At 57.6% G+C, this 9,811-nt stretch overlaps 1 protein-coding gene across 2 annotated transcripts in view; it reads right to left on the bottom strand.

Moving 5' to 3' along the window:
* Positions 1 to 2,686: 2,686 nt before the first annotated feature.
* LOC102463971 (mas-related G protein-coupled receptor member H-like) overlaps positions 2,687 to 9,811 on the bottom strand; it is a 30,961-nt gene continuing 23,836 nt past the window's right edge. For both annotated transcript variants that reach the window (XM_006116925.4, XM_014570390.3), the window contains exons 3-4: positions 7,204 to 7,492; positions 2,687 to 4,172 (exon numbers count right to left, since the gene is read on the bottom strand). In XM_006116925.4, the coding sequence (XP_006116987.1) occupies positions 3,158 to 4,120 (963 nt within the window). In that variant the 5' untranslated portion in view covers positions 4,121 to 4,172; positions 7,204 to 7,492 and the 3' untranslated portion in view covers positions 2,687 to 3,157. The remainder of the gene's footprint in view (positions 4,173 to 7,203; positions 7,493 to 9,811) is intronic.

The raw sequence follows: 9,811 nt of genomic DNA, 5'->3' as shown, positions 1-9,811 counted from the left end.
CCAGGCCAGCTGCACGAGGCACCTGCTTTGTTATGCTTAGGGCCAAGCCTGGGCATCTTTGAGAAGATGTAGCATTAGCGTTTTCCCAATCACCCGGCAAACCGACCCTCAGAATTCCTGAATTGAAAGAGCCGTTGGCGGGGCGCAGGGTCTGGCTTGACCGCATCCCTCTTCCCATACCAACACTGATGCGACTGTTCTCTAGATGTACACACAGCAGGCAGACCATGATGGAGGTGAGGGGCAGTTGCCCCCGGGCCCAGTGATTAAAAGGGCACTGCTATTGTGACAGCCATAGTGGAAGCAGCCAGAACCTCAGGTCCTTTAAATTGCCGCTGGAGCGCCATGTGACTCTGGGGGCTGGGGGGCAGCCCAGCACCATGCTCTGGGTGGCATGGAGAGCTGGCTGTCCCTACCCCTTCTGGGAGTGCAACGCTGCCCCCTCGTTTTACCCAGCAGCCCGCGGAGGCTGTCGGCTCCCCGGACTGCAGGCTGCCGTGTGGTGTCCATTCAAGAGACGTCGACTTTTGCTGAACAAAGACACCCTCCTCTCAAGTCCTGTATGTTCGTGTGGTCAGACTGCCCCCTCCCCCCGCAAACCGTCCACACTAGCGTGTGTGTCAAAGCTCAAAGAGGAGCGGTTGTCATGGAAGGGGCCCGAGGCCTGGCAGCCGCTCTCTGTCCCATGGCATCTCTGGAGGAGGCTCTATCCTTGTCACCCAGTGTGGTGTCTTTCAGTCTTCACACAAGCAACCAGAGGAAGTATGGCCCCAGCCTGGTCTCTTTCCTTGAACTTTGTTAAAGGCAAAGCATGAGATAAATGGCTGACCTCTGTTGTGTGGGGAACTCTATAGGTATCTTGGAATCGACTCCATGGGAGCTCCGGGCCTTTAGCACCCACAGGAAAATATGGTGGGTGCAGAGCATCCATCAGCAGACCTCCTATGAACCCTCCTCCTCCTCACAGTGTTTCCCATCCACCAGCAGTCCCCCTGAACCAGCAAGGGCAGGCCTCTCTCTCCCAGCACCTCCTGCCCACTGACATCAGATGTTCACAGTGGTGCTGGGGAGGAGGGAGGAAACAAGAGTGCTTGGGGGAGGAGTGGAATGGGGTAGGAGAAGGCGGGGTGGGGGCAGAAAGAGAGGGGGTGAAGGTTGGGCTTTGGGGGAAGGAGTGGAGTAGAGGGCAGAGCTTGGGGTAGAGCAAGAGTCAAGCACAACACCCTAGCACAGTGGTCCCCAACATGGCACCCGCGGGGGCATTTGTGTGCGCCCGCCAAGTGCTCGGGGCTGGCCTGGCCCTGGGCATGTGGCGCATGCACGGTGCCGGAGCCGGCCCCAGGCGCATGGTGCACGGTGAGCGCCGGCCCCGGGAGCGCCGCGAATTGGCCGCCCGCGCTCTGGGCGCGCGGCGCTTGGAGGAGGCGCCGGCCCCGGGCGCGCAGCACTTGGGCGAGGGGGGGGCGCCGGCCCCGGGCGCGTGGCGCTTGGAGGGGGGGCGCCGGCCCCGGGTGCGCAGCGCTTTGGGGGGGCGCGTGGCGCTTGGAGATGGCCCCGGCCCTGGGCGCACGGATATGGGGGGGGCCCCGCTCCGCCCCCGGGCGCGTGGCTATGGGGGGCCCCGCCCCCTGGCGCCCGGCGGGCGAACGGCCACACCCCCTGGTGCCCGGCAACCTCCAAAGGTTGGGGACCACTGCCCTAGCACATTCGAAATCTGGCACCTCTGGTCTTGGGCCTAAGAAGGGAGATGATGTTATTGATGCCTTCGTGCTCTGTTACAACATTAAAATAGGTCCCTGTGGCCCAGGGGTTTCATTTTAAGTTAGAGTTGGTGAAGGGGTAAACTGAGGCAGTCCATGGTATCTTGCTGAGAACTGAGAACTCAAATCCGGAATCATTAGACAAGCCTGGGAATACAGCACACAGACAACCGTTAACTCGACCCTGGTTCCCCTGGCAACTACATTCCAAAGGGGACTCACTCTGATAAGGCCTGGCGGGTACCAGCCAGGCTGCGTGGTTTTCCTTACTGTCTTCTGTAATTTCAGATTAATCAGCTTGGATCCCAAGGACTGTGTCAATTTCAGCAAAACAAGTTAACATTAACATGTCCATTTTGGGGGCTTCCATCCTGTTTATGTTGGCTTATTTAGCTTGTTAAGAATAATTATTTGTATTAGTGATAATACGTTTAATTGGCGATGGGTGGGGATCCTATGTAACCTTTATATTTCATTGGCTTATGTGCATATCTCATTTCCGCCGCTAGACCTATCAAATCACTTCCCCTCCACCCATCTGCTGCCTATATAATCTAATGTATGTTTTGGTTAAGTTAGTGCTCACCAGGTTAACCCCTGATGGATACTCCACCAGCTGTGTGAACCAATAAATCCTCTGCTTGTTTTCACCTGCACCCAGTGTGTCTGGAATTATTCCCTCCAGTTGGCAACTCCCATTAGCACACTTTTCACAATTTAAATACACAGAAAAGGTGGATAAGAAAGATAAAACATTTGAACTTTATATACTGCAGCCATATTCTTGCGGAGTGGGAACGGGAATGTAAACTCTTTCTTATAGCTACCGGGTGATCTCTAACCATCACCTTTCCATCACTCACGGCTCTTTTATTTGTGTCCCTCTGGAATTATTTGATTTTCTAATGATCACACGTAGTACTGAATTGGGCAATGTGTATCTTGTTTAATTAGGTAGATATTGATATGTATTTCTGACTTTAGAATAACTTTCTTTCTCTTTAATTCTTATAGTTTGAGCAAACATAATAAAGTTGCCCTTTGAGATTAATGTCAGTAAGCTAGTGCCTCTCATGTCCACCCTGTCAAAATGCATTTTTTTCAATCCCTCTTTCTAGTAGGTGATTGGCAGACAGAAGCAGAAACCATTTACTGCCACATTGAATTAAAAATAGATATTCACTGGATATATATCTTGGAGGCTGTGTAGAATAGGCCCTAATAGCATGCCAATGAAAGTTTTCCAAGACTGATATAATGTCATAACCAAGTGCCACAGAAATATGCTATATGGGATATTTAAAAAAAATCAACAAGTGGGAAGTTGCTAATTTTCATACTAATTAATACAATTCCATGCCCATAAGAAGGTCTCTCATTCTGGGCGTGGTAGGGATTTAGTTGTTCATCTCCATTATGGTTGTCCTGCGGGATTCTCTGTCCTCTCTGGATTCTACCTGCTCTTCAAAGACCCTCCGGAACGCGAACTTGACAGAACCCCTGAATTGCCACTTCCTGTAGCTCCCAACTAAGAAGTAAATAACCGGGTTAATGCTGCTGTTTACAGAAGCCAATGCATAACATACCTCAATGCTGATAGCAACAGAATTAAAATACTGGCCAAAGCTCTTCATACTGAAGGGAATAGCAAAGATGAGGAAGAAGACAACAGTGAGCAAGATAACAATGTAGAGCTTTCCAGGCTGACGTTGCTGAGAGCTACGCTGGATCTTGACGAACAGGATTAGGTTGGTCAGAACCATGACGGGCGCGAAAATCAGGAAATCCACCACATATATGGCAATACGTGATGCTCTACAATGTCTATCTTTTTTAGAAACACAGAAATAAGTCATTAGCCCAGTTACCAGGCCAGAGAGAGCCCACAGCAAGGCACACACCAGGGCAGACAGACGCTTTGGGCGGCGGCATCGGCACCAGATGGGATAGAAGACGGACAGACACCTCTCCAGGCTGATGGCCGTCAGGAGATACAGGCTGGCATTGTGGGCGAAGAGAAACAGCAGGTGGAAAACCCGTATTGATTGCCCAAATTCAGGCAAACAGAAGAGAGTTTCCACCATACTAAGCATGAGGTAAGCAAGCAGGCAGAGGAGGAAGATAAAGTCGGCGATGGCCAGGTTGAGGATGTAGACTGTGAAGGGGTTCCTCTTAATGCAGAAGCCGAGGAGCCAAAACACCATCCCATTCCCCGCCAGCCCGAAGAGACAGATGAGCACAGTGACGCTGTCAAGGATCAAAGATGTGAAATCATGTATTTGGCATCCAGGTTCACTGTCCGTGTTGTGTGGGTTGGTTTCTGTCAGAAGCAGGGGTGTTGTTCCCACCTCAGTCATCATTCACCTTCTACTGCGAGATGCCAGTGTCTCCTCTTTCACACACACCTGTTGGCTGAGAGCAGATGCGGGGAACCATCAGTAACTCTCACACCCCCAGCACTGTGTTTCACTGCTCATTCCAGCCTCTCCCCAGCCTTCTGGCCTGGAACAACCAGGTCCCAAAGAGTGCGAGCAAGAAATACTCAGAGTGAGAAAGAAAACTGTGGAGAGTGTGGGGAGGCAGAGAGGGGGATGGTGGGGACAAAGAGGCACAGAAAAGGAAGAATGAGTGGGGACCAGGATTCCCTCTAATTTTTTTCCAACCATGCATGTGCAGAATAAATTTTATGTGCACCCAGGCATGTTCAGATGTGCACTACAACTAAAAACACATGCTGCCATCTGCTGCTGGCCACAGGTGCTCTGCTTATCAGCTGGGCAGCATTTGAATCTCTTTTGGGTGGCCACCCAAGCACTCAGGGTAGAGGGAACACTGATGGGGACCAGCCTGTGCAGAGACAGACCCAGAGAGAAAGGGAGATATTCAGAGAGAAATGCAGAGGGAGAGAGTAAGACAAATTGATAGAGGCCCTTTCAGGGGTGAAAGTAACTTAAGTTTCTTACAGGTACTGCTGCTGGGGGAGCTCAGGGCAGGGGAGTGTGACAGAATCCGTAAGAAATTAAGTATGAGGTGGAGTGTGAAGGACTCAGGGCAGGGGGTTAGAGTGTGTGTGAGTGTGTGGGGGGAGTCTTAGAGCAGAGGGTGGGGATGCGGGCAGAGGGTCGGTGTGTGGGAGGGTGCAGGAGTCAGGGTTGGAGTGAGGAAGGGCCCAGGGCAGGGGGCTAGGAGTGTGGGGTGCGGGAGGCAGGCTTGGGGTGAGGAGGGGCACAGGGCAGGAGGTGGAAGTGTGGGGTGGAGGAGGCAAGGTGGTGGTGAGGAGGGTCCAGGGCAGGGGGTGGGAGTGTGGGGTGGGGGAGGCAGGGTGGGGGTGAGGAGGGTCCAGGGCAGGGGGTGGGAGTGTGGGGTGGAGGAGGCAGGGTGGGGGTGAGGAGGAGCCTATGGCAGGGGCTGGGAGTGTGGGGTATGGGAGGCAGGCTGGGGGTGAGGAGGGTCCAGGGCAGAGGGTGGGAGTGTGGGGTGCGGGAGGCAGGGTGGGGGCGAGGAGGGTCCAGGGCAGGGGGCTGGGGTGTACAGGTGCGCGCGGAGGGGGCGGGGCAGCGGGCTGGGGTGTACAGGTGCATGCGGAGGGGCGGGGCAGCGGGCTGGGGTGTACAGGTGCGTGCGGAGGGGGCGGAGCAGGGTGGGGGCAAGGAGGGTCCAGGGCAGGGGGCTGGGGTGTACAGGTGCGCGCGGAGGGGGCGGGGCAGCGGGCTGGGGTGTACAGGTGCGTGCGGAGGGGGCGGGGCAGCGGGCTGGGGTGTACAGGTGCGCGCGGAGGGGGCGGGGCAGCGGGCTGGGGTGTACAGGTGCGTGCGGAGGGGGCGGAGCAGGGTGGGGGCAAGGAGGGTCCAGGGCAGGGGGCTGGGGTGTACAGGTGCGCGCGGAGGGGGTGGGGCAGCGGGCTGGGGTGTACAGGTGCATGCGGAGGGGCGGGGCAGCGGGCTGGGGTGTACAGGTGCGCGCGGAGGGGGCGGGGCAGCGGGCTGGGGTGTACAGGTGCGCGCGGAGGGGCGGGGCAGCGGGCTGGGGTGTACAGGTGCGCGCGGAGGGGGCGGGGCAGCGGGCTGGGGTGTACAGGTGCGCGCGGAGGGGCGGGGCAGCGGGTTGGGGTTTACAGGTGTGCGTGGAGGGGCCCGGGCAGCGGGCTGGGGTGTACAGGTGCGCGCGGAGGGGCCCAGGCAGCGGGCTGGGGTGTACAGGTGCACGCGGAGGGGCCCAGGCAGCGGGCTGGGGTGTACAGGTGCGCGCGGAGGGGCGGGGCAGCGGGCTGGGGTGTACAGGTGCGCGCGGAGGGGCCCAGGCAGCGGGCTGGGGTGTACAGGTGCACGCGGAGGGGCCCAGGCAGCGGGCTGGGGTGTACAGGTGCGCGCGGAGGGGCGGGGCAGCGGGCTGGGGTGTACAGGTGCGCGCGGAGGGGCGGGGCAGCGGGCTGGGGTGTACAGGTGCGCGCGGAGGGGGCGGGGCAGCGGGCTGGGGTGTACAGGTGCGCGCGGAGGGGCGGGGCAGCGGGCTGGGGTGTACAGGTGCGCGCGGAGGGGCCCGGGCAGCAGGCTGGGGTGTACAGGTGCGCGCGGAGGGGCGGGGCAGCGGGCTGGGGTGTACAGGTGCGCGCGGAGGGGGCGGGGCAGCAGGCTGGGGTGTACAGGTGCGCGCGGAGGGGCGGGGCAGCGGGTTGGGGTTTACAGGTGTGCGTGGAGGGGCCCGGGCAGCGGGCTGGGGTGTACAGGTGCGCGCGGAGGGGGCGGGGCAGCGGGCTGGGGTGTACAGGTGCGCGCGGAGGGGGCGGGGCAGCGGGCTGGGGTGTACAGGTGCGCGCGGAGGGGGCGGGGCAGCGGGCTGGGGTGTACAGGTGCGCGCGGAGGGGGCGGGGCAGCGGGCTGGGGTGTACAGGTGCGCGCGGAGGGGCCCAGGCAGCGGGCTGGGGTGTACAGGTGCGCGCGGAGGGGCCCAGGCAGCGGGCTGGGGTGTACAGGTGCGCGCGGAGGGGGCGGGGCAGCGGGCTGGGGTGTACAGGTGCGCGCGGAGGGGCGGGGCAGCGGGCTGGGGTGTACAGGTGCGCGCGGAGGGGGCGGGGCAGCGGGCTGGGGTGTACAGGTGCGCGCGGAGGGGGCGGGGCAGGTGGCTGCAATCGCATGGACCAGACGCTGCTGCTCTTCCCCCCTTTCCCGCCTGTGGGGGCGCGAGGGGAGAGCGCCCCGCTCCCACGCACCCCTCTCCCGGCCCGGCCGCTAGCCAGCCTGCCTGGCTGCCTGGAGCTCAGCTGGGAGCGGCCCCACCTCCCAGCCTTGCCGGAGCCGCGCCCCGGGGCGCCTCCCTACTGCCCCTTCTGTCTAGGGCACAGCTCAGGAGCGGGAGGGAGCACGAACCACGCCCCATGAGAGACTCGCCACCTCCCCCTCCGCGCCGAGACTCTCTCAGCAAAGCGTCACCCGCCTTCCCTTACCCCTCTCGGTGCCTGGACTGAGCCTGCAGCTGTTGGGAGCCGGGCTGCTCCGCAATCTCCGCCGCTCAGTCCCTCGGATCTTCTGCACAGTCTCCCGCACACGGTTCCTGAGTAATCGCCCGAGGCACGAGTGTACACATGGCCCTAAAAGTCTCTCCGCGGACTCTGATCTGTGCCAAGTTCCTGCAGGGAAACAGCCTTCCACGCCGGGCAGGGCGGGTCACGGGTGAGTGCTGAATCCTGGAGAACAACCCGCAGCCGCCGCCCCGCTGCTCCTCTTCCGTGAAGGCTTTTGATCGAAACATACAGGAAATGCCTCATTACAGCTTAAATCTCCAGGGATGGATACCACCAAATGGACCACTTAGAACTCTAATGGCTTCCTGTGAATTCAGGCTATCACATAATATCGGCGGTAACCAGCATGTGAATTGGCCTCGCCCCAAGAATCCCTTCTCTGGTGTATCGTCTCCCTATCCCTAAAGATCGAAACCCGACGTCTCAGTAGGCAGCGTGTCCTTCTTAATGCAAACCCATCTTCTAGACAGAGGATCTGGTCAGAATCAGGAAATTATAGACTCCTAGAACACTAGAAGGGGATGGGCCCTGGAGAGGTCATCAGTCCAGCACCCTGTCCTCAAGGCAGGACCAAGCACGGTCCAGATCATCCCTGACAGGTGTCAGTCCAACCTGCTCTGAAATATCTCCAGGGATGGAGATTCCACAGCCTCCCTAGACAATTTATTCCAGTGTTTAACCACCCTGACAGGTAAGCGTTTCCTAATGGTCAAGCTAAACCTCCACCACCTTAATGCAGACCCTAACTAATAATGCTTCCAGGGGTACTCAGGGTTGCTTGGCACCTTGCTACCACCCGGGGAGGCAGAACTGCACTAAAAGGGGGTAGTGGTGAACTGTGGCCCACCCCCTGAGCTGCATCCCTGAAGCCCCCCTCTGCGCCACACCTGTTCCCCAAACCTCAGCTCACACAACTCCCCTTATCCCTTAGCCCTGACCCTCATGCCACCTGTTCCCCCAAGCCCCACCCACCCCTCTCTGCCTGTTCCCCTCAGCCCCACCCACTCCTCTCTGCCTGTTCCCCTGAGGCCCCGCCTACTCCCCTCTACCTCTTCTCCTGTGGCTCTGCCCACTCCTCCCTGCCACACATCCCTATGACTGGTAAAGAGTGGCAGGGCCTTGCCCTCCCCATCCCATTCCACTGTCGAGCACAAGGAAGTTTGGTCTGTGCTGGCTGTAACCCAGCTCTAGCTTCCCAACTGCACCAGCCTGTGGTACCTGATGCTACCTTCCAGACCTCCACAGGCTTTGCTATCTCTGTGCTGGTGGGCGATAGACAGACCCTGTCCCCTGGGTGTCTCTCTGCTCAGCCCCTGTTCAACGGAAGACTCCCAGAATGCTTAGCTCTCAAGGATTAGGACATACCTGCTTGTCAGATTCGACTCCCCAACCCCTCTCTCCTGAACCTGCAGCGCTGAGGCAGCGTGACAGGAAGAGTAAGTGTATTATCCAAGCACAGAGATTCAAGTGTTAGCAATTAAGCATTTTGTTAACACACGGGTATAGATGAAACCAAACCCTAACATGCTTTCTCAAAACTCACCTGAGCTCACTAGACGGTCCCCAGTCTCCCATAACTTAAGCTTCATCTTTTCCCCAGTATTTCCAACCAACCAGCCTGCGATCTCATTTTCACAAGATCCAGTCTGCTGGCAGTTTGTCTTCACCAACAGAAGAAAGACAGAGTGTCTTCTGCCCCTCTCAAATGGCGATGTTTACCTGAAAATGGACTTCCCATCTAGCTGTTCTTTTCCTTTTGAAGTTCCTCATTAGCATTTGACACACAATGGTCCATCAGTGAGATAAGTAAACTATTTCACCAGAGGGTGATGAAGCACTGGAATGGGTTCTCTAGGGAGGTGGTGGACTCTCCATCCCTAGAGGTTTTTAAGGCAAAGCCCTGGCTGGGTTGATTGAGTTGGGGTTGGTCCTGCTTTGGGCAGGGGGCTGGACTCAATGACTTCCTCAGGTCTCTTCCAACCCTATGGCTCTACGATATGAGTCTCCCATCCCTCTGTCTGGAGAAGTTTGTCTTTGTAAAAGAAGGCTCTTTGCTGGCCAGGCCTTGTGCACATAGCCTCCTAGCTAAAGGTCACCCTCCCCCCGATGAAAAACCCCCATGCTGCGATATTTAGAAAACAAGAACCAAAACCAGACATGTAACTTTTGCCCTGGATGGGCTATGTCTGATAAGGCAGAACAAGAAAACAGGAAACCATCTCACCCCTTTTCCTTCCCCCATAACCCTGTCACCACAGATGGGGTCTGCCCACCTATCACAGAAAAAACGCGCAAAAGCTTCATCTATAAATTGGCTTCCCCGCCCACACAAGAACTGAAGCTTCCCAAACAAAGAATTGGAAGGTAGAATCCGAGCCAGGTCCGAGGACTGATCACCTGAGGACCCCTTCCTGCTCACCGAATCAAATGCATTTCCCAGAGCGTAACGTATACCGAATATGTTGTTGTTGCTCTTGTAGTCTGTGTGTCTGTTAAATGTAAGTATTGTTATCTGAAATAGTTTAGAGGT

This window comes from Pelodiscus sinensis, chromosome 5 (assembly GCF_052426305.1).
Source record: "Pelodiscus sinensis isolate ZL-2025 chromosome 5, ASM5242630v1, whole genome shotgun sequence".
NCBI classification, from domain to species: domain Eukaryota; kingdom Metazoa; phylum Chordata; order Testudines; family Trionychidae; genus Pelodiscus; species Pelodiscus sinensis.
Note: the sequence above shows the minus strand (reverse complement) of the source record. Positions and strands in the feature narration are given on the sequence as shown.